General features: G+C 46.4%; 3 protein-coding genes across 7 annotated transcripts; all 3 read left to right on the forward strand.

The window, feature by feature from the left end:
- Positions 1-7,371, forward strand: pnisr (PNN-interacting serine/arginine-rich protein). 5 transcript variants are annotated; one of them, XM_036539234.1, is made up of 12 exons: positions 1-51; positions 1,679-1,794; positions 2,106-2,285; positions 2,517-2,749; positions 2,913-3,066; positions 3,318-3,511; positions 3,682-3,825; positions 3,947-4,046; positions 4,632-4,685; positions 5,107-5,301; positions 5,463-6,543; positions 6,997-7,371. In XM_036539234.1, the coding sequence occupies exons 2-12, from the start codon at positions 1,707-1,709 to the stop codon at positions 7,025-7,027; spliced, it is 2,454 nt and encodes an 817-aa protein (XP_036395127.1). In that variant the 5' UTR covers positions 1-51; positions 1,679-1,706; the 3' UTR covers positions 7,028-7,371. The 5 variants fall into 5 exon arrangements, with proteins under 5 accessions (XP_036395127.1, XP_036395131.1, XP_036395128.1 ...); XM_036539238.1 differs by having other exon boundaries at positions 5,466-6,543; XM_036539235.1 differs by lacking the exon at positions 1-51 and adding an exon at positions 58-198.
- A 568-nt stretch (positions 7,372-7,939) lies between these two features.
- Positions 7,940-16,351, forward strand: coq3 (coenzyme Q3 methyltransferase). The gene is made up of 6 exons (XM_036539567.1): positions 7,940-8,067; positions 10,577-10,729; positions 12,338-12,437; positions 13,255-13,497; positions 14,954-15,113; positions 15,424-16,351. The coding sequence occupies exons 1-6, from the start codon at positions 7,940-7,942 to the stop codon at positions 15,657-15,659; spliced, it is 1,020 nt and encodes a 339-aa protein (XP_036395460.1). The 3' UTR covers positions 15,660-16,351.
- Positions 16,352-18,318: 1,967 nt separating this feature from the next.
- faxcb (failed axon connections homolog, metaxin like GST domain containing b) lies at positions 18,319-27,348 on the forward strand. Its single transcript, XM_036539260.1, has 6 exons — positions 18,319-18,776; positions 21,570-21,705; positions 21,813-22,009; positions 23,446-23,663; positions 24,105-24,221; positions 25,896-27,348. The coding sequence occupies exons 1-6, from the start codon at positions 18,517-18,519 to the stop codon at positions 26,195-26,197; spliced, it is 1,230 nt and encodes a 409-aa protein (XP_036395153.1). The 5' UTR covers positions 18,319-18,516; the 3' UTR covers positions 26,198-27,348.
- Positions 27,349-27,669: the final 321 nt, after the last annotated feature.

Genomic DNA, 27,669 nt, shown 5'->3' on the forward strand with positions numbered 1-27,669 from the left:
ATTCTTACCGCCATCTTGTCTGCGAGGTGGAGAAGAAGCGGCTTGGAAGAGGTGGGATAAATACGTCGAGCTCGTGTTTTAAGATTCATTTTCTGTCCGTATCGATAAATCAGGAAGATAATACATATATACAACTCCAGTTGTATGTTACAAGAGTAAATATATTTATTTGAAGATAAAGCTATTCTACTCCAACCGGTATGTTTTTCATTATGCGCCGGCGAGGCCCAGAACAGGGGTAGCTACCTAGCGATAGCACCCTGGACACACAGAGCAACCTCTGTTTGCAGATTTTGGTGAATTTGGCTAGCTAATATTAGCCATTTAGTTGGCTAACTACCATCAGATGCAATTAATAGGTCGCTGTCTGCCAGCTTTTCTCTTTTCCACTCTTGAATTGCATTCATCCCCTGGTTTTAACAAGTTTGTTAGGAAGGTAGTAGTTAATAAGTTACCTGGTTCGTGAGCTGGTGAACTAACTATCTTGCTGTTGAGTTGTGTAGCTAGTTACCTAGATGTTTTTCACACGTCCCTCAGACGACTAGATATCTTTTCTTCAAGGCAGCAAATCATATATTAAACATCACCTGGCGAGCGGTTTGACACGTCAGTCAAAACTGAGAATACGCTGGGGAGTAATTCGTTGGATGGATGAGCGTTTTATGGTTGAAACAAAACCCATATAGTTAGCTTGTTAACTAGTTAACTGGCTCTCCGGCTAGCTGCGGAGCAATCTTACCGTCAGCGGGGGGGGCGAGAGTCGACATCCGGATAACGGTTGGTATGTTGTGTTTGTACAGAAGATAAATCAAGGAGTGTGTCAAATAAGTACTGAAATGTTTCATAGTTTTTTTCTTCTCTTTTTTTGTTGTAGCCAGGTTTCATGACGTGATTGGGTATTAACTTTAAGATAACTAACAACGTAGTTGCACCTAGCAGTCCCCAGAATTTCGATTAGTCAAATACCTCGAGTATACAGCATGCAAAAAAATCTACCGATGTGAACGCAAGCAGACTTGCCTTCGGTTCATGACGTATGTAGAAGCTCATATGTGAAATCTAGGTTGGGTTGGTCGACGTTTCAGCAAAACATGAATAAAATTTGAGGTTGTTTAAGGCGCAAAAGCTGTCTATTGCGACGATTTGGGAATTATAGTTGAACGGCATATTGAACTTTCAGACGATGTCCTTGTGCTTTTGAGCAAGTTCCTTAAACTAGCTAACATAAGCTAAATTCAGTTGCTTCTAAATATTTAGAAGCATAAATGATGAATATGCAAAATGTAACCTGTGTAAGTCGAGTGTCAACCTAGTAAATAAATCATAAAGGTTGATGTAACGTCATTGTTTGACACCCCTGCTGTAAATGTTTTTTAAGCAGAAATATTAATATTGTTTCATCAGGTCCTCTTATGACCCAAAAATGTAGTTCAGATATTAAGTATTATGTGTGTAAATTATGTATTATGTGTGCACTAATATTATGTATGATACTGGTTGGAAATGCAAAGCTGAGTGCATATTAAGTCCGGATTTCCTTGTGGAATCCCTCTCCACTGTGATGTCCACCTTGGCAGACAGAACCCAGCAATGCCACCTATGGCAGTAGTTACTACATGGCTGCCCGGTGTCTGTTCTCTTGGCACACTGTAATGGTTTACGCTGGTGTCGTGTGCAGGTCCCATTTGTAGGAATCGCAGGGAGAGATGTGGGATCAGGGTGGGCAACCCTGGCCACAGTGGCCTTTAAGCCAGCAGCAGTGGATGCAGTCGTTCCAACACCAGCAGGATCCAAGTGAGTGGCAACCCGGATGTCCACCCGCCAATCATCTTCACCAGCTGCCGACACACACAAAGACCGTACACACAAGTCACTAACACCTCTCAGCTGCACACAGGATGCTATAATCCTGGATTGACCGTGACAGCTAAACCATGATGCAGACTTGAGTGTAACACTGTAAACATTTGCTGTTGCTTGTGCAAATAAATGTGTCACAGTGTTCCATTGTGATTGGCAGCTGCAAAGGGAACAGCTGCACATTTGTTACGGGGGTGTGGTGCATTTCTGAAGGTCACTTGGTCTGTCTGTCTGTCTGTCTGCAGGCCAGGTGGACTGGGCGGCACTGGCCCAGGCCTGGATCGCTCAGAAAGAGTCGACAGGTACACCGGTGGAACAGCAGGGCCTTCAGCCCAATGGGCAGGAGGTTCAGGGGCTGGAGCCAGTGCCCAATAACCATGGAGCTTTCCAGAGTGACCCAGCTTTCGGGAGGATGTGGCAGCCAGGTGAGGCATTGTTTGCCTCTTCAGTAGCGCTATTTATATTGCGCTATAGCGCTATAGTATTAATAAGTAGGTGATACCTATATCTGCTGTCTCTGCTCTTGTGAAGTAGTACTTGCAAAGCTCATTTCCGAATTCTTTTGGAAGTGTGTTGGTTAACTAGGCACATAATATGTCTGATAAACTCTCTGAAGTTTGACTGGGCTAATTCCCCTGCTCCTGCTCTGCTCACAGAATGGGGGATGCACAGCCAGCCCCCTCCCCCACCCCCCGAACAGGCCTGGATCCCCCCTGGGCCCGGGCCCATGGATGTGGCCCCACCCTCTGAGGACAGCAACAGTCAGGACAGCCTGGAGTTTGGGCCGGATGCCCTACACGGGGCGTTTCCTCAGAACAGCCACGGCTTCTCAGGCACGCCTGACAGCTTCTCCATGGCCCCCATGGCCGTTAACCAGTTTGACTACCAGGTACAGTCAGGGAGGGGGGTGAGGGAGGCACCCTTCCCTTTGTGTAGGAGGTTGAGTGATTGGTCCTCGGGGACTGTGGGTGGGGGGGTGGTGTCTGGTAGGAGGTTCTGAATTGGAGTTGCTCGAGGTGAGATACTGAGACAGGCTCCTCCTCTTTCACCAGCACGGGGCCGCTGCCTTTGGCCCCCCTTCCACGGGGTTCCACCCCCCATACTGGCAGCAGGGCCCACCGCAGAACAGGCGGGACAGACCCCCCGCCTTCCGAGAGCGGCAGAGATCCCCCATTCAGCTGCCCAAACAGGAGCCCCCAGCTCTGGGTAAGTACTCCTACACCTCTCCATTCCAAATGGTACAATGGTACAAATGAAAAGCTCCCTCAAACACAGACCACAGGTCAGTGAACAGCTGGTTGGGAATATTTTTGGATTGTCTGCTGCTGACTCAATTGGTACCATCTTCTCAATAGCATCCTCCTTACCATCATGCACGCATATGCACGCTTACCAGCATGTACTCACAGAGACACACACACAACGTGTCAGCGGTGGTGTTGCTGTGTGTCCTGCAGACGCAGTGAAGCGGCGCACTCTGCCCGCATGGATCCGAGAGGGCCTGGAGAAGATGGACAGAGAGAAGCAGAAGAAGCTGGAGAAGGAGAGGATGGAGAGACAGAGAGCAGAAATGGCCAAAGATGAAAAGAGAGAGGGCGATTTGGCAGAAGAGGAAGGGGATGGGCCCAGACTGCCACGCAAAAGCAAATTTGTGAGTTCCATGCACATACTACATGCACAGCACAACCAGAGGGATAGCATTTGTGGTGCTAACATTGTCAGAATATTATGTTAATGGTACTGGAGCATTAGGTTCCACTGCTTTCAATCTAAACCGAGCTTCACAGCCTTCTGATGGTATCTCATACTGTACTCCAACAGGACAGTGATGATGAGGAAGAGGAGGAGGAGGAAGAGGGGCAAGCTCCAGTGAGGAAGCAGGAGTTTGTGAGCCGGAGTCCGTCTCCTCCACCGGAAGAACAGAGTGAGCCAGAGCTGACGGAGGAGGAGAGAGAGTTCCAGCTGGTCAGTGTGTCATGCCGTCTCCATCTGGCCCACCATTAGCAGGGCTTGGCTTAAGTGATTTGGTATCTGTAAAACAATCTAAGTTCAAAGCTAAAAAGGAAGCTTTTCTTCTTTATAACAGATGATTTTGACCAAAACCCTGCTGACAGAGGTGTTGTTGGAGGTCACCAATGAGGAGATTTACCAGGTGGCCAAAGAGACCCATCGCAAGGCCACTAAAGGTCAGTCCCCCTGGCCTACTGACCTTCACACACCAGCCTCATCTGTAAACCAAGCTTCATCCTGATCAACAGTGAAGTGTTAGAAAGTAGATCATAACATTGTACTCACCTTAAATGACTCTATTGATCTTTGTAAACGACTCTGGTGTTCATTGGTGCACTGTGTACTGCAACGTCAGTGAAGTTAGAGGAATTGTCAGCCATTCTCTGCTAATGCAATGGACTGGTGACCAGAAAGGACAGAGACATGAAAGATCCTTGAAGAGGCCTTGCCAGTGACTGGTGTGAGTGCCCTGGTCCTGACTCCTCCTGGGGTGTACTTGCTGTAGAGCAGGCGGAGCAGAGACAGGCAGCGTGTGAAAGTGCATTAGTACAGAGTGCTGCAGGACCTCCCTGCCAGGGAGGGCGCTGTGAGATCTGAATGTGAGCAGGACTGTGTTTGCTAATCTTCTCTTCTCTCCTTTGTAAGGCAGCGTTTGTGCCGCGCGCTGTATCTGTGACCCCCCCTCCCTCTCTAGACTCTTGCCTTTGAAATGGTGGCTGTATGTTTTAACATGTTGTTCCTGTTGTTGATGTGAATCAAAGCTCCTGCCAAACAGCTGGCACAGTCAAGTGCACTGGCTTCTCTGACCGGCCTCGGTGAGTGTGACTCCGCCCGGACAGACGGGGGGGGGGGGGGGGGGGGGGGGCTTACCGGGGGGTGCGGGTGGGGGCGGGTGGGGACCGAGTGTTAAGATCAGGCTTGTCTCTTCTCCCACACTCTTCTAGACTGCCTTATTGAATGATCTGACTGCCTCACCCTGCATTTGAGCTGACGTCCTCTGTGTCCTCCTTGGTTCAGCCGACAGCGGCTCAGTTAGGGTCAGGCTCACCTGCAGTAGATGTGTTTCTGTAGACCGTTAAAGCATGCCATGTTACAGTAAGTGTAAGTGGGGGGGGGTTATTTCGTGTTTGCGTGGTGTCATCAGTGCAGTCAGACAGCGGGGGGCGTGGGGCGGGCGGGGGTGTGTCCGTGCCGCCGCCGGTCCGTTATAAAAGGGGCGGGGCTTTGTTGCCGCAGGGGGACTGGGGGAGTACGGCTCCGACGAGAGCGAGGAGGAGGAGGAGCGCAGCGCGGGCGTGTCCGAGTCCTCCGACACAGACGAGGAGGAGCTGCGGCACCGCATCAGGCAGAAGCAGGACGCCTTCCGCCGCCAGGAGAGGGAGCTGCAGCTGCAGCAGGAGAGATACATGCAGGACGGGCCGCGCATACACGGTAAGAAGCTGCCTCTTCCTCTCGGCCGCGCTGTACGGTCCAGCTGCTTTAAGATTCCAGTCTTAAGTCTCCTTTGCTGCTTTTAAGAAGTGCTTGACTGGCTGTGCTGAGGTTTGGAATGTAACAGAAGGATGTTGTGTGTGTGTTTTTGTCCCTCCCAGAAGACGTGGCGGCAGAGAGAGGGGGCAGGGACAGGGGGGAGTATGAGGAGGAGCAGGCAGGCAGCCCAGAGAAGCAGGAAGTGAGGGAGAGGGAGGCGGAGCCCGCCGCAGAGAGGCGTAGGTCCCGCAGCGAGCCCGAGGTCAGCGAGGTCAGGCGGGCGGGCCCCGGGAGGGAGCGGGCGGGGCGCGGGGGCGGCGGGAGCGGCAGCGCCACACCCAGCGAAGGCCGCAGCAGTAGCTCGCGCTCCAGCTCCAGCAGCTCGTCCAGCCGCTCGTCCTCGTCCTCGTCCTCGTCCTCGGGCTCCTCCCGCAGCTCCTCGCGCTCCTCCTCGCCGCGGAGGAAGCGGCGGCGCAGCCGCTCGGGCTCCCGGCGGGCGCGGCCCCGCAGCCGCAGCCGCAGCTCGCGCAGGCGGCGCGGCGAGCGGGAGAAGGCCCGGGACAGGAGGCGGGGCAGCCGGGCCCGCAGCGCCGAGCGCTCCGCCCGCCGGAGGAACCGCTCGCGCTCCCGCTCCCGCGAGCGCCGCTCCAGCCGGGGGCGCAAGAGCAGGTCCAAGGACAGGGCGAGGGGCAGCCGCAGTCGCAGCCGCAGCCGGGACCGCCGGCGCAGCCGAGAGCGCAGACGCAGCCGTAGCCGCAGCAGGCGCAAGCAGAAAGGCGCCAGCAAGGACAGGAGCCACAGCCGTGAGAAAGACAGAAAGAAAAAGGAGAAAGAGTCAGAGAGGAAGAAAGACAAGCAGAAAGCCAAGGAGAAGGAAAAGAGGCAGGAGAGGGAGAGTAGTTCTGCGGTGCAGGAGGAGAGGAATGGCAGAGCTAAGCGGAGGAAGGAGAGCGAGCACACAGACTCCCACAGTGACGCCTCCAAGCTCTCCCGCCAGGATAGTAAGGCCAGTAGGAAGGGCTCCACCAAGCCCAGCAGAAAGTCCTCCGACTCCGAGTCGAGCAGGAGCAGGTCTCCCTCCCCTCAGCTTAGCAAAGAAAAGAAATCCAAAAAGTCCAAACGTAGTCGCTCAAGATCGACGGAAAAATCTCACAAGTCTGGTAAGAAGGCAAGCCGCAAACACAAGTCTAAGTCACCATCAAGGTAGTATTCAATTTTCTTACATTTTCCTTTTCTTCAGCTATTTGTGTTTCTGTGTGTCTTAAGTCCGATAGCCAGTGCTTCCCATCTGATTTATTGATTACATTTTTGCCTGCTGTTGCTGTTTGAAAGGGTAAAAGCTACTTTGTAAAAACGTAATATATATATATATTCTTATAATTAAAAAAAGACTTCCCGACATAGCACCATTTCCTTTCTAGGAGGAAGAGAAAGTCTCCATAGCGCCCCCTGCAGAGCAGTCTCTGGGGCCTGCAGAATGATGTGTGATGCCTGGTGCAGATATGAGTGTATTGCCTTCAGATCTGACGTGTCCTGTGTAGTCTTTGAGTAGAGCTCAGTGTCAGGTGTGACTGTGTTGAATGTTGACGCTGCTGTTGTTGGAGAGGGTGCCTTGAACGTCACTGATGACCCCCCCTCCCCCTTTCTCTCTTGCAGGTCAAACTCTCCTGCCCGGCGATGGCGTTGAGGAGTAATCCTCCCTGATCTGTGCACTTATTTTAAAATTCCATGAGTTTTAAAGGCTTGTCTCATTATAGAGGCAACGGTGTAGGTGACACCCCCCCCCCTCCCCCTCTTTCTCCTTTTTCCCCTCCACACAATCTCTGTAAATAGGTGTAATATTTTTAAGTGCTGTCTGCAATACAATACAATACAGGACATTTTGAATGCTAGGTGTTGCCTTGTATTACACAAAGCCGAGGGTTAGTAGTCAGTAGAATCTTGGAAGTTGTAACATTTTAAAACACAAAAGTGAAAAAGACTCCTCCACATATTAATGTAAATTGTTGTCCAATAAAATGAGTGGTTCTGGCTGGTTTGTTTGTTTGTTTGAATCTTCCCATGGGGGTGGACAGTCTCCATTTCTGCAGAGGCATTCCAGGAAATCACTCACTACAGGACTGGCGCATAGACCTCATGAAACTAAATTGTGCTTTGGTCACTGTGTACAGTCCTGCAAAATGTTAGAATTATAGTATGACCTGGATACTTTGTTTTAAAAAGGGTAATATGTTTATCAAGGTTTTTCCAGTATCAACCAAGATGCTGCAGTCATGGAATGATCATTTAGATCTCAGTCATCATCATGTAGTTTTTTCCAGATTAAGTTGCATATTCAAAGCTCCAAAATTAATCAAGAATCCAAAATGATTGATTTCTTCTATCACATGCTGATAGAAAAAAAACAGCCAAGTGCCTAACAAAGATCTGTTAGAGGTTTGATTATGACAATCCAGAACAACTTGCTGCTGGCAAGAGCCTGGAGTTTCAGTTTCCCTTCACTTTCCTTTGTTTCTTTTCCTTGCCAAAAAAGATTTTAAAGGAACAGATAACAGAACACGAGGAAAATGGAGTATATATTTCTTTGGTCGCTATGAGAATGACGATAGTGAGTAGGAACAATTGTGTGCTTAGTAAGAGGTTTCCAGTCGACCATTTATTGCGGTGCAACGCTTCGGTCACATTGACAGGAGCTTTACTTCTCTGTACCAAAACTTTATCTAGGAGGTTAATGTACACAGTGCTAGCGTTTGTAGAAAAATATGTATGCAAGAAAACTGGTATATTTCACGTCCGGTTTGTGCATCGACGCCAGATTCCGATGTATGGCAAGTGCTGTCGGAGTTGCGTCGTGTGTGAGGTCCTCGCGAACTGTGGCCAGCTGGTCTGCAGAGTATAAACAGCATATAAATCTGTCCAAACAGCATGGATCCTGTCGGCATCTGAGTGCGATATCATGTATAATGAGGTAGGCTAGAATGCTGCTATGTGTGAGTGGTTGCATTGATAAGTGTCGTGTCTGCCTTAGGGCGACATTACCAAGGGTATGCTTTTACTGGCATGCTCACGTCATTCGGCTCCTGACTTGGTAGCATCACATCAGTTTTGGTCCCGAATGGCATTTTAACATTTAGTCCTCTCCCAGTATCAGCAACAGGCTTGTGGAACGGACCATGCAAACGACTGATTGCGACTCGTTTCCATCGCATGACAGCTCGATTTGAAAGCAGCACCAATTGCTTCATTACCAATATTGTGTCATTTGAAAGCAACACTCACATTTTACAAACACACACTACTCACCTTTGACATCAACGCTTGTATTCCTCGATATCAACGTGTTTATCATTGATCGACACAACAGTAACGTTGTCAAATGCTTCTCATGTAGTTCGCAAACTAGCTGGCTGTCAAACAGGCAGGTTACATAGCTTGCAGGTGGAGGGCTGGAGGCACATCCAAATGAGGTTGCAACAGGAGACATCGATTTTGATATTTTACATGGATTTGTATATTGTTCTGTATTTGTGTGAAATCAGAAATTATGTATGAGAAGCCATTCCGTTAGTTTTTAAATTGTTGCTATTAATTTTTCTCCAATACGAAACATAAATGTTCTCTTTCGTTTGAATAAAATATGCAAATTGTTTAGAATCTAAGTTTGTCTGGGTGGCCACTGTTAGCCAGGAAAAGCCAGCTGTTATAGTCATTGAGGCTTTTGTTACAGTTGAATATGATGGACAGGGATGTCTTGGTTGCATGCAATATATTTTACAGAGCACTTCAGAAGCAGACCTGGGTCTCTCCATACCATATTCAAGAAGTGGTGGTGTTTTTGTGATGTGTGAGAACTAGGTTATGACATGACACAAACCTTATGTCACCAGGGTAAAACTACCACATGTCTGAAGAGAATTTGGATAAAATTTAAGACATGATCTGCAATACTAGTGCAATGTGAGTTCTCATGGATTCATAGTGGCCATCGTAATGTGGCCAATATCTCTGGCCAATACACAAAAATAGGTCCCACTCTGAAGTTGACTGTGCTCATCCAATGGTTGTGTGAAAATTTATGTGTGATATGAATGAGAACTTTTAACTATGTTTAAGTCTCCATATGAAACCTTTGTGAGGCAATTTTAAAGAAAATCTGAGAGGGTGATGACAAAGTCCCAGTTCACACAGAATGACCCTTACGTGTAATTGGCTGAGTAGCTATGTTATATTTAGGTACAGTGCAGTACTGGCACTTATTTTGGCAAGCCAGATTGCCAGTTAGCAAGATAGCTTGTTTCCATTCCATGTCCTGATATCTTAATACTTTGTTTTATATAAGTACTTTGGAGAAACCTGTTTGGACTGTGTGTTTACTCCAGTGATTTCTAAGGTAATCTGAAAAGTGATACCACTCTTTTTTTGGTTTTGCCTCTTGGTACAGCCCTGTGTGGCATTGCTAATTGTACCTTAGCCTCATCCAACCACAACAGCCTCTGCATTCATTCAGCAATGCTGAAGCATTAAGATACTCTGATACTCCTGCCTGCAACAGCTACTTTTCATGTTGCAAGTCCTAAAGTGCATTAAAGTGAAACTGGTACTCCACTGACATCATCGAAGCAACTTGCAGATGCCTGACAAATCGTAAGGTGCCTGAGAGCAGTAAGATGAAGAAATCCTGGCTGACCTGTCCCTAGTGGAACTATTTCAATTTTTTTCCCATAAGTTACACGTCATTTTTGCATTTTTGACTTTCTGGGGAACTGCGGCTCAAATTTAAAAATAAAAAAATGGCAACGGCATGGTGATGGTTGGTCTGGCAGGGAAGGGTACTTTTGACTTTAGCCACTCCCTCTCCCTATACATGTGCCGGATTGCTGCCATACTGAACTTGTTTCTGCTAGTATAAACATATCAAACTGCTCCTTTCATAACTTGAGCTGTAACAGAATCGTCAGAAGCTACTGTCATGGATAGGTCTGCAGAAGTTTATTTATAGAAATTCCGTACTTCCTCTACTCAGATTTGGTGTCAGTGGATTGGAAATGGATAACAGAATACAGCCAGGGCTTGAGTGCTAGTATTACCATATTCAGTACTGCTTTACACTGGAACATCAGTATTGCTATACACTGTAGCATCAGTATTGCTTTATCCTGGAGTGCCAGTACTGCTTTACACTGGAGCGCCCATGCTGGTTTATTTCTGAGATTGCCTTTTCTTCCTCCTACTGCAGGCATGGTGTCCACAGCATACGCACCATGTCACACTCCACCCTGGACCCCAGTGAGGCCAAGAAGTTCCAGCTGCTCGCCAACAAGTGGTGGAATGAGCACGGGGAATTTGCTGCTCTCCACTCCATGAATGACCTTAGGGTGCCTTTCATACGGTATGTGCATATAAGCATACTGCATCTGTGTTTGTGTGCTTGCATGTATGAGAGAAAGAGAGTGTGTATGTGTGTGTGTGTGTGTGTGTGTGTGTGTGCATGCGTGCTTGTGTGTGAGCTGAAACTGACCTGTATTCGAAGACCAGGGTCATTATTCAAAACGCATTAGTTTGTTTTACCAACCGAACACATGACCAACACTTTTTCTTTCTTTTTTTTGAGAAAGCTCAGATGAGTTGTGTGGTCTGTCACATTTCATGCTGGGGGGGATACACTGTCCCTTAATTGAGCAAATGGGAGGTGACATTTTAAAGCCACATTTGCGAAGCTGTCTTTGGAAATACATCAGTATCATACTTCTCACTGCGGCGGGGATTGTGGCAGAAGCGTGTCAGCACTTCAGGAGGAGAGAGAGAGAGAGAGAGATAGAGCCCCGCAGAAACAGAGGCCGCTGTGCGGATTGCGCTGTAAGGCCTGGGTGCGTGGGTTACCGGGGCATCTCTGCCAGCTGAAGAGGGAGAGAGGGAGGAGAGACGAGATGAGAGAGGAAAGAAGGGCAAGAGAGGGGATGATAAGGATTGTGCGTCTGGCCCAGGGGAGAGAAGGAAAGAAGAGCACATTCAGGAAAGGGGGGGAGGGGGGTGCCAAGAAATGAGGACAATAAATAGGTGCCTTCTGATGGAACCTGTGACAGCAAGGAATGTGGGGGAGGAGGTTGATTGGTACATCACACAAGTGGGGTGTAACAAGGGGCCAGTGTAACAGTGTGAGGGTGTAACGGGGCATGGTCAGGGGGGTGGGGGGGTTTGATGGAGTGGGAACACCGGTCCAGTGGGCCCTCAACATGTTTCTGTCATCCCCTGGATCCGTCATCATCGTTGCCGTGTTTATTTACGGTCCGGCCTATGCCGATGCGCCGGCGCCCCGCCCTCCCTGCAGACATGCTCGCTGAAGTGTGTGATTAGGTGCAGTGTATCTGTAAGGTTTAGCGGGAGGTGATCTACAGCTGCCCCGGGGGCCTGTTTAAATTAGGCCAGCGCTGCTTGCTGCTGTTTCGCGTTATTTTTTTCTCTCTCTCTCCGAGTTGTTTTTGAGGCTGAGATGCAGAAAGCGCAGTGGTGCAGGATGTGATCGCTGCATTAGGGGAGTCGTGGCTGGGGCGAGCGGGCTGGGTGAGGGAGGGCGAAGGTCCAGATCAACCCCCCCCCCCCCCCCACACCCCGCCCCCCCAGCAGCCCTGTTAGAGTCGCTCATCATGTCTGCCGGAGGTCACAGATCTCAGGCGTGGTACAAACGCTGCAGTTTGGACAGCATTAATGAGGGGAGCGTGTTCACCTCATCCTGAGCTCTGTCTGTATATAACCTGGGGCAACTGGGGCAGGGGGGTGAGGAGGAATCTAACTGTTGAAGGTGTGGGGCGCAGAGATCTTGACCCCCCTCTGGGGCAGCGCATGACATCAGTGCTCATGAAGCAGAGATTCCTCGTTCCTGCCGCTTCATGTCACATTAGTGTTCCCATGTCTAGATTCCCCAGGATGGGTTTACAGTGGAGGATAATGGCACAGCTGCGGGGCCTTAAAGGATGTGACCTTTGACCTTCGAATTTAGGGACAATCTGCTGAATGTGCACGGCGGGCGGCAGTGGGGAAGACCCTTGTCTGGGATCAGGATACTGGACGTCGGCTGCGGAGGTGGCCTGCTCACAGAGGTACAGTCTGCCCTCCGCAACACTGTGTGTGTGTGTGTGTGTGTGTGTGTGTTCACACATGTATTAGCAAGTGTGTATGTGCATGTGCATTTGTGTGTGTGTTTTTGTTCACGTATATTAGTGAATGTCAGTGTTTGTATGTACATGCATTAACAAGATCTGCACCCTCTTCTCAGCCTTTTGTTATAAATTGCAAAAAGATTTTGTTGATGAGGAGAATAAAATTGCCCAATGTTTTTCTCATGCCCCATTCTTCCGTCTCCAAAAGCTCTAAGAGCAAATTGACCATTAGTTTAATTCCAGTTTGCTAGTTGTGTGCCTCATTTGTGCATGGTTCTGTGGTATTTGCATTCGAAACAAAGCATCCCACCCCCAGATGAAAGCTTTTTATTGTGCTTTATTTGAGTTTGAGTCAGAGGAGCAGAGCTGTGTGATTCAGGCAGACACTGCCGTGCTTGCTCACACGCTCCGAGCCCGGCACCGTCTGTCAGGGCTGGTTTGTGTCTGATGTCACACGCAATCCCGTCACCTCTGCACAGCTCAGCCCCGAGCTGAGATAAGCTCCTCCTGTGTCACTTTGTGCCTGTGGTTCTGACCTCCCCCCAGAAGGGGGCAGTAGCATCAAGGGGGAGATGTGTGTGATAGGGACACTGTTGAGTATCTTGCTAGTAAGTGCTCTGGGACTGTCAGAGGTCTGCCGTAGCGTCTCTGGTAAACAGCTGCAAAATACAGACATCTCGCACCTCTCACACATCTCTCTGTCCCCCCTTCCCTCTCTGCTTTTCTTTCTCTTTCTCCCCCTTTCTGCCTGTGACAGCCCCTAGGCAGACTCGGGGCAGATGTGGTGGGGGTTGACCCAGTGGAAGACAGCATTCGCACGGCGGAGCTCCACAGCTCGTTCGACCCGGTTCTGCGGGAGCGCATTCGGTACCGGGCATGTACCCTGGAGGAGATTTCCAAGGAGGAGGCGGAGGGGTTTGATGCTGTTGTGGCGTCCGAGGTGGTAGAACACCTGGCTGACCTGGACACCTTTGCCATATGCTGTAACCAGGTGCTAAAGGTGACCAGCTCTCTTCTATTGTATTCACAGAAGCTATACTTATAGCAGCTGACATCACAGGAGGCAGGAGTTAATCGTTGTGTGAAACACCTGTAATGAGGTGTTGCAGAGCCATAGTGCTTAAACAATGACAGGTGTTTTGTGGTGAATTTCCCCTCTGAACATATAACACTAGACAGAGGAAACACCATTGACAGTCGAAGTGAGTTTTTAATTCCATGGTTTTATGTCTCAGTAACACTCATATCTGAAGATTAAAGGACTCTTGTGTCTCCTGTAGTGAACAAAAATGGAACATTGTCATATTCACCTGTGTCCTTCATGTATTGTTATCGTTTCTACTATTTGCTGTGAAGATTTGATTGTCTGCTTTGTTGACTGTGTCTGTAGTCTATACAGCTTTCTATCTGTATCCCTCAGGGCCATTGTGGAGAAACCATGTGTGTATGCGCGTGTACGGGCATATCTGTCTGAGTATAACAAAACAGCTAGCTGAATAACAAAAGGGGGACAGGGGCCTCCAGTGTCCTTGGATCTACCATATATTACTCTGTGGTCCTTGGTTTTCATTCTGGACTTTAATGTCTGTACAGATGAAGCGGTTGTTTGTACTTAGCTGTGAATCAGTGTTGGCTTTACAGGAAGGAAACTCTCTAAGGAAAGGGTAAATCTCTTTAATCTTCTCTTAATTTGCTTTGATCTTGTTAAAGCCAGCAGATTCTCTGTGATCTGTCACCCAGTGCTTAAATTCATTTGGTAATATTAGCCTGGTCCAATCTGATGTTCTAATGATCAGTTTTCCATTTGTCTTCTGATTCCTGTTGAATAGTTTTCCCTCTGCCGGCATTGTAACCGCTGCTGTTGGTCAGATCAATGGAAATATAATCCCTGTTGTCTCCCAGTATGCCAGCATGTGAATGCTGACACCTTCTGTCATATTTTCTGCGTATGTGTTTTTATGTAATGTTAATGTAGCTGCTTGCTTTTATCAGTTGGTTTCGTGTTGCTGTGGTTTCTGTCCTTGACATGTGTCTCGTGGCATGAGTTTAAAGTGGCTTGCCTGTTGTGATGGCAGCTGCAAGGGGGAGGGCCTAATTAAAGGGGATTATGAGGGCCCACGCAGACTGATCCTGACCGGGGAGACCACCTCCCTCTGCCGTCTGATGGCTTTGCTGGTGCTGCTCAGAATCAGTTCTGACGGCCGGGTTTGCTGGTGCTGTTTGGTATCGGTTCTGACACCCGGGTTGGCTGGTAGTCAGCTTCGGGCGCCGGGACCCGTCTCTCTGTCAAACGGGCCCCTTAGCTGCACGAGATTCGCTCTGATGCCGTCGCATTGCATTGTGGGTAGAGCTGCTCGGACAGGCGGATGTGTGTGGGACGGACGGGGTGGTCCGAGCGTGTTACCGGCACTGCCAGTCTCTCATTCTCTCTCCCTCTCTTGTTGTGGGCCTTGCAGCCGGGCGGGTCCCTCTTCATCACCACCATTAACAAGACCAACCTGTCGTACGCTCTGGGCATCGTGGCGGCGGAGCGGGTCCTGCGCATTGTGCCCAGCGGGACGCACGAGTGGGACAAGTTCATCAGCCCCGTGGAGCTGGAGCGCTTGCTGGAGTCCAGTGAGTCAGGCACCACGTTCTCCACTGCGACTGCGAGCCTGTTGTCACTACATTACATTATTGTCATTTAGCAAATGCGCTTATCCTGAGCGACTTACATAGGTTGCAATTTTTACATTTTTTACAATTGGTCACATTATGTTGGGTTATGTTGTGTGACCGCCTCTGTCATTCTGTGACCCTCTCAGTCATTCTGTGACCATTTCTGCCGTTCTGTGACTGTCTCTACCATTCTGTGACCATCTCTGCCATTCTGTGACCTTCTCTGCCATCCTGTGACCGCCTGTGTCGTCTCCCTCCTGTGTCTCAGATGGCCTCTTTGTGGAGTCTGTCCGCGGCATGCTGTTCAACCCGCTGTTCGGATCCTGGAGCTGGACGCAGAGCACCTCCATCAACTACGCCCTCCACGCGGTCAAGCAGAGAGAGGAGCCGCAGCCCGACCACGCCCGCACTCCTGCCGACCCCGAGGATCACACGGCCGACACGGACACCAGGACCGGATCAGGAGCAGGAGCTGGGGCTGCAGCTGGAGCAGGACAGAACTGAGAGTTCCCTCTCCAGTGCCCATAGACAGACTGCCTGCCCACATAGCACCTGAACAGCACAAACTGCCACAGTCCAAACTCTGCTCCGCGCAGAGGAAGCAGGAGAAAGCGGGTGACGTGGATGAAATGACAGAGAGGAAGTGATGGAGAGGAAACGCCAGTGTCATGCTCTTTCCTTCATTTTCCCTTTCAGACCACAGTGGTGCCAGAGGATTCGGTTGCAAGGTTTGGGCAGATTTGTCAGTACCCGACTGGAGCTCAGCTAGCCTGGAATGCGTGGTGCCCAGTTGCAGTTGTAGCGTGTGGAAGTCCACCTCAGTCATTGCCTGAGCTATTGGCATATCAGAATGTATTCTCACGCGTCTCCTATGTTTCCTTCAGTTTATCGGCTGACCCCAGTTAGTTTTCATGGTAGAGTTTGGTACTTGTGCATATGTCTCCCGTTAGGCAGCAGCAGAATGATCTAAACAGGTAACAGCCATTTATGTACCTAAATCACATCTGTAAAGAGTGCTCCTCAGAAAATCAGGTATGAATGTATTGAAGGGCTTTTGGTTTCAACATGAATCAATCTCACCTATTTTCATCTTGATTTCAATAAAAGTGGTGTACTTTTGTGTTATTGTTGTGAGGTGTTTCGCTTCATGCTATAGCTGTTTACCTTTCCACCCCAGTGGAAAGTGTTGAATGGGACCCCAGACTGTATCATTGCACAGCCAATTCCTGTCCAAGAAATCTGGTGAAATAAAACTTATTTGACATGTTCTATGAAGTAATGCTTGTAGAGGAATAGGGCAGTTTTTGGATTCTTTCTCCAGAAGACTTACTGAGGAAAGGTAGTGTGACTCTTTTAACTGCCCCCACCCCATTGCTGGTTCCCTCATTACCATCAGTGTGAAAACTGGCATCAATAATGTATCATAATTAAAAGCAATACCTCAACAACTTGTCCTAAAACTGTACACACAAAAAACCTCACCCCAAAAGCAGTGTCTATGTCAGATTACTGAGGAGTGGATTTTCAACATCGCCAGGGTGGAAATGTCCTTTCATGTTCATAATCCGTTTACTTTTTAATCACCACAGAAGTTTGGGACATGTAGCAAGAGCCCAAAAGATTTTTTTTTCTTGGAAAGGGACCCCTGAAACAAATGACCTACTATATGAAATTGTTCATTTAAACATACAACAAATATTGCACATCTGATATGGAAAGTATAGTTACTCATTTAGATGCTCCTATTACATCTAATATCAAGTCATGGTTTTATGATGTTATCTGGCATCTACAGAACCATTTGAATCTGCCCTGTAATCACAGCTGAATTTTAGACTTCTGGGTCCCACTGCACATGTTATGGCCCTATCTGTGTATTTAAAGTGTACTCACATTGTAACTACTCTGTATTCATATTGTGGTGGTTTTGCAATGTGTTAATTACACAATCCACAAGCAGGTTTAATTGTTTTGAATATTAATCATGTACACAATGGTTACAATATACCTATATATACATATGTGTATGTGTGTGTGTGTGTTCAGAACCGAGTTCTGAATGTGATGTATTCAACTCACGTTCAATGAGAAAGAAAACGCCAGGTTGTTACTCTGCTTATGTAGCCTAAGTACCATACACTTAATTACTTTATTGCTTTATTACTGGTGTATCGTAAAACAATGACATGCTGGAATGACTCTATGACAGGTCACTTTAAAAAGTAAAAGGTCGATAAATTAAATTTCGCTAAAACATTGGAGATTTTGGACTCTGGCGGGTGCATTCGGTGCAGTTTAGATGTTTTATTAATGATGGAATACTGAGGGGATACCTTCAAGTATTGCCTTTCCCATCCTGTGCGGTTATTGATTTGTGGGGAATATGGGGATATAATTTCCAATCATAACCGAGTGCGCACGGAGGCAGGTGTTTCGTTGTGGAAAAGCTGTTCCGCCGGGAACCGTGATGTAACTGCCCTTATGCTAAGGCGTTACTGACGAAACCTGCGCTTCTTCAAACTAGTGGTTTCGCAATGTTTTATGAGTGCAGTTTATTCCAGGCAATAAGATGGTCCGCTCAGTGTTCTCCCAAGAATGAGCGCCTGGTGTAATTTCAGAAGTTATAACTTCCGCGTGAGTATGACTAATCTTATATGATGCGATTAAGGCTGGGCAACATTGTGTGGTTTGCAGATGAGGTCATTCAAGGTATTTTCTCAATGGTGCTGTGGTGTATGACACTAACTTCATTGCACTGAACCAATTCCCATCGAATTAGACATGCTTGATAATTTTATCTGTCATCTTCTATAATGCTATCACCACGCTCCGTATCCCGTGGAAGAAGGTGATTACATACAGTCTACTTGTTATTTTTTAATATAAACTATGCATTGTACTTTCTGTAATAATAGTTAGTGCTCGGTTTTTGTTATTCAATCTATAGAGTTAAATAACTTTATTTATTAGACTAAGTGGCCTGGATAAATGCCTACTTTTAATGTTACATTACTATTCTATAAAATGCGATATTACTGGAAAAAAAAGCACTCAGCTTTTCGCCAGGAGGATTTCCTGTCAGACTGAGGTGCTGTTTTCCTCTGAGCTTCACTCTCCCTTTGAGGGAGTGCGCACCGGCACAGTCTCGGTGACATCACGCATTTCCATTGGAACGCACAAAGGCTTCGAGCGCCTGTCGAGACCACTGATCACGATGCGGGAACCATTACCACGGGAGCCGCTGTCCTGTCTTAGTCTAATTTTTCCACAAACCATACGAGTATGTATTAACACCGGTGGGCCCTATTGATGAAGCCGAAAAGGGACAGCGTGCGCAAGCAGGAGGCGATTCAGAGGAAGGATGTACTGGGGAGTTGGTTTCGCCTCGTCCCGGCCGTGCGTGGTTGATCTTGGGCACAATCAGAGCTTCTCCTTCGGGCTCTGTGACTCCGATGAATACTATTCTTTTTACGGGTATATCGTCGCCTTCCCCCTGCAGGATTACGGCGGGATCATGTCGGGGCTGGGGTCCGACTCCTGGTGGAGGAAAACCCTGTATCTGGCCGGTGGTGCCCTACTCGCCGCTGCTGCCTACCTCCTCCACGAACTGCTGGCTATCAGGTAGAATAAACACGGAGGGTGTCAAATAAGCATTCCCGTATGGTATGTTTATGTGTTCTGTGTGATCTTACGAAAGTATGAAGTATCGTGCAGTTATTTTAAATGCAATCATTCTGTATCCCTACAGCAGATGATATAGGCAGCTGTGTCAATATTACCACGAGTTAGTGATGTTCTAATAATATCTGCACTAATTTTCTGTAATAAAGATTATACCTAAATTTGACAGGGTTGAATGGGGGTTAGCGGTACATCGTGTACTCACAGGAGTAACTGGCAATGACAGCTAGACACTGTCGGGATGAGAGTTTATGAAATGCTTCCTATAAAACCATCCTTTCATTCACCGACGATATGTCACGTGACCTAACCCTCTAACTCTGTGATGCCTCATATCGCTACTCACGCCGACATGTTTACTTGTGGTAATAATTGCTGGAGCAATAACCATGAACTAATCATGTTTTAAACGTGTCTGGATACGAGCTCAAATACTGCCCGTGTCTTTGGAATGTCACCTGTGGCTGTACCCATCACGGTGGCAGTGTAGTCAGTCTAATATTCTAGCGCGACCTTTATCGAACTCTCGAGCGAGCAATCCTGGTCCTTCAGATAAAATGGCTAACTGCAGTGCACAGTGGCAGATTGAGATTGGGAGAGTGACTCTGCACAACGGTTTTAGAGATTTTGGGATTAGTTGACATCTGCTGTTAATTTTGAACACTGTTGTGAATCTAATGAATGGTATAAATTTTTCACAACAGTACGCCATGGAGGATTTAAATTACCAGTAACAGCAATTGCTTTTGCTTCGACACCTCGGTAATTCAGTCTAGATACAGATCCTTTCATGGACCAGATTATAATATTGAACATTTTTATTTTATGCCATATTTATTTTAATTTAGTTTAATGTTATGTAGTCCTGTAGAATGAAAACACTGACTCTGAACTGACAGTCATTTGAAACATTTTTGATTTTTTGCAAGGTTAAAAAGTCTTGGTTAAACATTGATGACCATGATTGAAAGTACACATTTCAGAGCCACATTTATAAACTTTTTTGGTGAACAAATGTAAAAACTTCTCTTTGTCTCATCTCTTAAAGATTCATTGTAAGGTCTGCTCAAACTCTTTAGGAAACATAATATCAGGCATGGTCAATTTAAAACATGGATATGGTTCTACTCCCAAAAATATCATTACTAGGGGTTAGCTTTATAATTAACTTGTTTTTAATGTTCAACTGCGGGTTTATGAACCTGTCCATTAAACTAAGCCCTTGGGAGACATTTCAGAACCATTATCATATAAACAGCGCCGCACTGTCCTGTGGACAGTGGTACCCTCACAGCAAAGAGAAGCATTGAACAGCAACCTCAGTTAGACACTCGCTTCTACAAGTAGCTCTCCTCATATAGCTCTAAGCCTCTTTCACTCCACCCTCTAAGGTCCATTGCTAAATATTTCACTTTGTGAACATTAAGCTGCGTTTTCATTCTTCAGCCACGTGGTGGCGGTCAATTCGGTTTTTCAGTCCAAAGTTTACAGTTATTCACTTGTCTGATTTAATCGTCTTAATTCAGCTGCCAGCCAGAACTGTTCAATCCTTTCATTTTCCCCATCTGTTCTCAGTTTGGAAGAACAAATTGAAGCAATATAATTAATTGATAACAGTAAAATCTGAGTTTATTCAACATATCACAGAAGGCATTTCACGGAAATGTTTCAGTGTGTGCTGCGTAAAACTCGACAGTTGGGGCTATGACACTTTGGCAGTCTGAACTGGAATGAAGGGCATGTAGAAGTTAATGTGGGGTCTGGAGAGTGTCTGGAAGTTGGAGCTGGAACTGGAACCAATGACAAGAAAAGGGAGCCCATGGTCCCCCATGTAGAAGGTGGTCGATCGCAGTTGAATGTGTTTTCTTTATTTACACAATATTTCCATTGATAACTGGGCATGAAAGTCAGGAAGATGCATCTGTGACACAAAGGTAATGTCTGCTGCTTCAATTCACCAGCAACTACTGAGGACAAACACACAGAGTGGAGGAACTGAAGAGCTCCCTGTGATTTCAAATGACATCACCAGGTTTATTATGAACACCAATGTTTATAACACAAGTGTTTAATCATGAGTAAGGCCAATGCAGTGTGGAAGGAGTTGGTGTTTGTAACGAGGGCTTTCTTTTATCCCACCTACATTTGAGTAATATCTCCCTTGGAGTGCACATCAGCCCTTGCTGATATAAACTATCGTGTTGTGGAAGTGCTTGCCACTGTTCATATATCCATTATCTAGTTAGGGTATATCTCCATTAGTTAATGACTTTCTCCAGTTCTTTTTTCTCTTATATTCTTCTTATTATTATGTATACAATGTATTACTATGTATTACCACATGTGTTTGTCTGTATACATACATACATATGTGTGTGTGTGTGTGTGCGTGTGCTGGTCCGTGTATGTGTGTGTGTGTGTGTCTGTGAGTGTGTATGTTTATGTGTGTTTGTAGATGGGGGTTATCCTGTTGATATGTCCTCAGAGAAGTGGTCTTTTATCCATGGATGGAAAGCCAAATGGGTCATCACATAATGTTCACTTCACAAACTGTCACTCTCAGCCCTGTAAGTAATGCTGGCTGCCAGGCAGAGCTGATTTCAAACAGTCAGAGAGAAATTGATTGAGTCAGATAGTGGGAGTGGTCAGTTACTGTAAACACTAACTTCACAGCGTTCACCCTCTCACTCCTGTCACTGTGCTGAGAGAGCTGTGCTGTCTGTTATTCTGCAGGAAGGAGCAGGAGATGGACTCCAGCGACGCCATCATCCTCCACCAGTTCTCCAGGCCCAGGAGTGGGGCCCCCAGCCTCTCCCCCTTCTGTTTGAAGATGGAGACGTACCTGCGGATGGCAGACCTGCCCTACCAGGTGTGCTGGCACCTTCCTCCACCTTACCACTGAGATAAAACCAAATCTCTGTTGTATTTACATGGTCATATCTCATGGGAATTTCACAGAGTGCTGTCTTTCTGCAGAATTATTTTGATGGGCAGCTGTCTCCCCAAGGTAAGATGCCCTGGATTGAGTACAACAAGCAGCAGGTGTCAGGGACAGAGTTCATCATCGACTTCCTGGAGGAGAAGCTGGGAGTGAACCTCAACAAGGGCCTGAGTCCCCAGGAGAGGGCCATCTCCCGGGCCATCACCAAAATGGTGGAGGAGCACTTCTACTGGTGAGTCACACAGAGGGGTGAGTCACACACATGCACATACTGATGAATCACACACGTAGAGAAGGTGAGAAGATATAAGTTAGAGGCAGGGGAACCTGATAAGTGTGAAATTGAGCTGGACGAGTCACGGAGGCATTCCAAGGCCTGTTCTCTCTCTTGCTGGACCCTGGCTCAGGGGGAAGACTCTGTTGCTTTGGTAACAAATTTATTTTGACGTTATCATCGGATTTATTACCTGATCATAGATATGCCAGCACAGAGTCATTAATACAGAGAACTGCATACATGTCTTCATGCATGTATTCTGTCACCTTGTCTCATGCAATTTATCTGTCGCTGTGTCTCTCCGTGTGGTGTGCTATATTTAGGTTGACATATGGTTATTGATTGAATTATTTATAGGTTTACTGGGTTGCAGTGACTGCTTGAAATTTCACATTGAAATTTAGTGCCCTATTGTGTCCCTGGGCTAGATCATACATTGAAAACAATAAGAAAGTGAAATAGCGGGGACTGCAAATATAGTGAGTTGTTGATGCTGAGTTTCTCCTCTATCAGCAGATCTTCTCTTTTGCTAATCCTTTTGCTGTCTGTGTGCATTTATTTTATAACATTTCTTGTGAAATAACTGGTAGCAGTGATGTGGTCATCAGTCTCACTCTGCACCTTTTATGTACTACTACTACTACTAAACTACAACAGCTACTATTACTAATAGTAATAATATTAGTCTGTGATACTGGTATTACTTTAGACTTTTGAGTTTCAGATTAAGCAGCAGTGTGACCATGGGACATGGATGAAAAACACTAACATGTCGTTTCCCACCATAGGTGGAGTACATACCATAGGCTTAGTTCAGGACACAGAACTCTGGGCAGAGCACATTTTGCTCAGATGCTAGAACAATAAACCACAGGTCCTGGTTAATTGATAGAGTAGAGGACATTTGGGTAACATTTGTTTGGAATAATGGCTATTTTTAGTGTGTGTGAAGTTGAGTGGAAGGGCTGTTTCTGCTGGGAGAATATATGATTTATACCTTTGAGTAACTCAGTGCATGTTTGTATACTGTAAGCATTTTGTCATGGGCCCATGATGGTAAGATTACAACCAAGGCAATATTAGTGTATTATTCATGTGTGTGCATTGTATATCAGCATGCTATCTTCCTTACCAAAATTGCTCAATTTGTTTCTTTGTATTTCCTGATTTAATTAATGTTAACTTTTCTGTATAGTTACTTGATTACTATACGTATGAGTTTTCAGCCAGTGGGTGAATGGTAATAACGCATGTGTGTGTGTGTGTGTGTGTGTGTGTGTGTGTCTGTGTGTGTGTGGTGTGCGTGTTGTGTGTGTGTGTGTGTGCGTGTGTGTGTGTGTGTGTGCACGTGTGTGTGCGTGTGTGTGGGTGTGTGTGCACGCACTCCTCAGGACTATAGTGCACAGTCAGTGGGTGGATAACCTGGAGGAGACGCAGAAGATGCTGCCAGTGAGCGGGCCCCTCAGCGGCCTGCTGAAGTGGGTCCTGAGTCACCTGACCAGTGGCATCGTGAAGCGCGAGATGTACGGCCACGGCATCGGCCGCTTCTCCAGGGACGAGCTCCACGCCCTGATGGACAGAGACATGCGCACACTGGCCACCCTGCTGGGTAGGACGGTGGAGGGCTTTGGGGGGATAGGGGGCAGGTGCAGGATTAGGGAGGCAAAGAGAACTATAGTCCAGGCCTCCTCCTATAACACAGGTCCCTGGATCCTGTTGGATTTAATGAACTGCGGTTTCTGGCATAGTCAGTTCCGAGGGTTTTCTGTCTTGATAGTTTTTCCAATGTTAATGCTTCACTCTTCAGTACAGTATGTGACTGCCCCAGCTGCCCACTATTTCCATCTGCTGGTGGAAGGTGCGTACTGCAGCCTGTGTCTGAGGCACAGCATAGAAACAGATGGATCATTGCGCTGCTTTATTCTTTACTACATTAACTCTTACAGTGAGTTCAATATGAACAGCACCGGTCCTGTAACACTTTATTATGTCCCTGTCCTGTGGATATATGAGGATAATTGACATTTTGCCCGTGTGTTTCTCGCTGCAGGTGATAAAAAGTACATCATGGGACCAAAGATGTCGACTGTGGACGCCACAGTGTTCGGGCATCTCGCTCAGGCCATGTGGACGCTGCCGGGCACGCGGCCCGAACAGCTCATCAAAGGTGAGGAGACTCACCGCCCCGCTTCCTGTTTACATTCATTCGTTTGGCAGGCCCTTTTACCCAACGCGACTTGCAAGTGAGGCAGAGTACAGCACAAGCAAAAGCCATACGAAGAGTCACAATAATAGAAGTGTTGAATGACCAAGTTTCGATAGCTGGCCAAACAAGGTAAGAAAGTGACCATTGGTCACTGACTGTTTCACTTCCTGTTCAGTAATGAGGTCACTCAATGCCTCAAAAATGCCATAAGAAAATCTTGCAGAATCATGCAGAAACTCTGCATGTTACAGAACGATTCAGTTTTGTTGAAAAATTAGAATATACCTATTATAACACTGACCCATTATATCATATGGTATCATATTGCATATTATACAATGTACATGTCATGTCTATGGCTTTTCCCTCCCAATGTAGCCAGAATGTATTATAATATACCCATCCACATCAGCCTCATCACATAGCCTGCTGCACCATGTCTTACTGAACTGGTAACATGTCATATGCAGTACTACTGGTGGTAGCACTACAACACTATGCTATACACTGCAACATCACGTATTCCTTATTATTTATATGCATATGTATGTACTAGCTTTTCTACCTCACCAGCCCTTCCATAAGATACTTTATATATTTATTGCTTCATGTGTCCTTTTTGTTTGTCCTACTCTATATATTTATTGCATTATTTGCCCTAGCTTACAACATTAACTTGCTTTCCCATGTGGCAACACTCACTTCTTTCCCTATTATACCTGTTCACTTGACTCACTTACCCTACCATACGATACTTTTTTAATCTATTCACTAATTCACCATCAACCTTTAACCAGCACAGATACTATTTTATACTATTTTTCTGTTTCTCCTAACAATAATCACTTGTTGGAAATGACTCCAAAATTACAAGCTGTTTTTGATACTTTTGCTTACAGAATGTAAATTACAAAAAGCCGAAATAAAAAAGAGCCAATACCCAAAGGCCTTTACTGTATAGTGCATAGCCTGTACAATAGATGTCGAGGGGGAAACTGCCCTCTACTGGTCATACTGAGGACTAACATATTCTGCCCAAGTGTAGGTTAATATTTTCTCCACTAGATGGTGCTAACAGTCTGTTTAGTTCAACTGTGGTGTTCAGTAGTGTGTGGCAGACGGTTAGAGCGTCCTTAATACATGTTGAGACACGGGATAATCAAAGCTCTAAAATAAATATTGGTTTTCTTATTAAAAAGATAAACTATTAAAAAAAAACAGTTGAATTCTCAAAAAGAAGGTCTAAACATCCTTGATTCTACCAAGCCCCAAACTGTGTTCTGAGGTAAGACAAAAAGATGCATGTTCCTTAAGTACTGGAGAATTGCACAAGCAGAGCTTCTTCTTTCCTGTGCAAGCTGAGGGAATCTGTTGAGTTTTTCAGTAATAGCTGGAAGTCAACAACATTTGGGCATTTCATGCAATGGACAGATCAGCAAGAGACTGACACTGCCCATTGAGGGTGTACCTCTCTCCCTGGAGTGATAAGCTCATTGTAGATTAGCTGAATATACAGAGTCGTATCCCATACAGGCTCTAGACTTTGTTGTAGAGTTTGGTGCAGACTCGTTAGCCTACAGGGACATCGGGGAGTTAGCAAAAATCACGGGCACTGCGGCTGTCACCTGTCTGCAGGAGAGCTGATAAACCTGTCCATGTACTGTGAGCGGATGCGCCGGAGGTTCTGGCCGGAGTGGTACGTGGACTGCGATGACTTCTGCTCGGACGAGCTGAGCGAGGACAGCGGGGCGCTGTCCCGGCCGCTGGACTTCGACCTGTACTCTCACACTGAGACCTACGAGGAGGAGACGGCGGAGAGCAGCACCTCCTGCTCCCACACGACGGACACAGACTGCAGCGGGCCGTCGCTGTCCAACTCCGATACCGGCGCGGATACCGACACGGATAGCTCTGACCAGGATCTGTGCAAGTGTTAACCCCACCCCTGCTGGCCACGCCCTCTGCCACTGGGCTTGGGTCACTTACCCAGAGGTGGGACAAGCCCTCTCAGCCAATCAGTGTGTGCCACTGAGCAACACCAGGGCAGGGTGAGAGGTCAGGAGGAGGGGTCACTGCTGTCTGGTTGCAAAATTAATACAACGATGAAAATGATGCAATATTATGATATTTTTCCACAGCTTCAGGTACTGTAGTCCTTTGACTGGAATCACAGAGTGAATGTGGCGGCATGTGAAACATACGGCACATTCCCATAAGAGAGACAAACACAAGTTAAACATACACGATCAGAGTAACGTTACACACGTTCAGAGTATTGTTATGAAAATGATCAGTGTAATGCTAAACAAACATGGTTAGAACAATGTAACGCGGTCAGTGTGACATTAAACACACACTTTCAGAGTGAGAGTAAACACATAGAATGATTTGAAACACTTGCAGCCAGAACAATGTTAAATGTAGGGTAACCGTGACCCTATATTTACTGTAACTGTAACCACACACAATCAGAATGATGTGAAATATGCATTCAGTGTGACATTAACCACACACATTCAGGAAGATATTAAATATGCAGTTAACGTTGTGAGTCACTGGGTCGACGTACTTTTAATGTTGCTCTTTAGTTGTGACTGTGAGTGACCATAATGTTTCCCCCTGTGTTTCTACTGAGGGATGCATGCATGCACACCCCTCAGAAACCAGTCAATACAACTGCCTTTTTACTTGACTTCTCAGAGTGTTTCTATGTACTGATTTGCTAATTACTCGCTTTGTTAAGTTTACCATTATTACACTGGGGATAGAAATGTTTGTTCAAATTATATTTTTCTAGTTTTATTTCTCCATCTCCTATGGTGTTAATGACATGAGATGGAGAGAAGGCCTTATGCCAGATAGACCAGTCACTCAAAAAAAAAAAACATCAGAGTGTATGTGTGTGTGCTACAGCATATGTTTTCATATTAAATATTTTCATTGTGAATCTAAGAGCCTATGAGCAGAACTCTTATTATTCTGACCCCTGTAGGTTCCTGTATGTCTGTATGTCATGTAGGCACGCCCTGTGAGTGTCTCAGTTAGAGGCAGCTGATACAATCTGGAGTCTTCTTTCTAATACTGTTTCCACCCATCAAATCGTGTACATGACAGGTCTACTAGTTTATAGAGCCTTTTCACACAATCAGTGTTGTGTCTGTCACAGCACTGTACTGTACATAGGTGTACAAAACTGTACATTAAATGAAACCCTTGTAAGATAAGATGTAATAATGAATTATAATGAATGTACCACAACCAGAGATTAAGACTGTGTAAAAATATCTGGTAGCTATTTAATTAAACATAGCTGTGGCAATTTTACCAAGACTGCATGGTTTTTAATATTTGCTTTCTGAAGCGCACTGATTTATTGTTTTTAAGGTTATCCATAAGAAATAGTATGGTG

This window comes from Megalops cyprinoides, chromosome 10 (genome assembly GCF_013368585.1).
Source record: "Megalops cyprinoides isolate fMegCyp1 chromosome 10, fMegCyp1.pri, whole genome shotgun sequence".
NCBI classification, from domain to species: Eukaryota; Metazoa; Chordata; class Actinopteri; order Elopiformes; family Megalopidae; genus Megalops; species Megalops cyprinoides.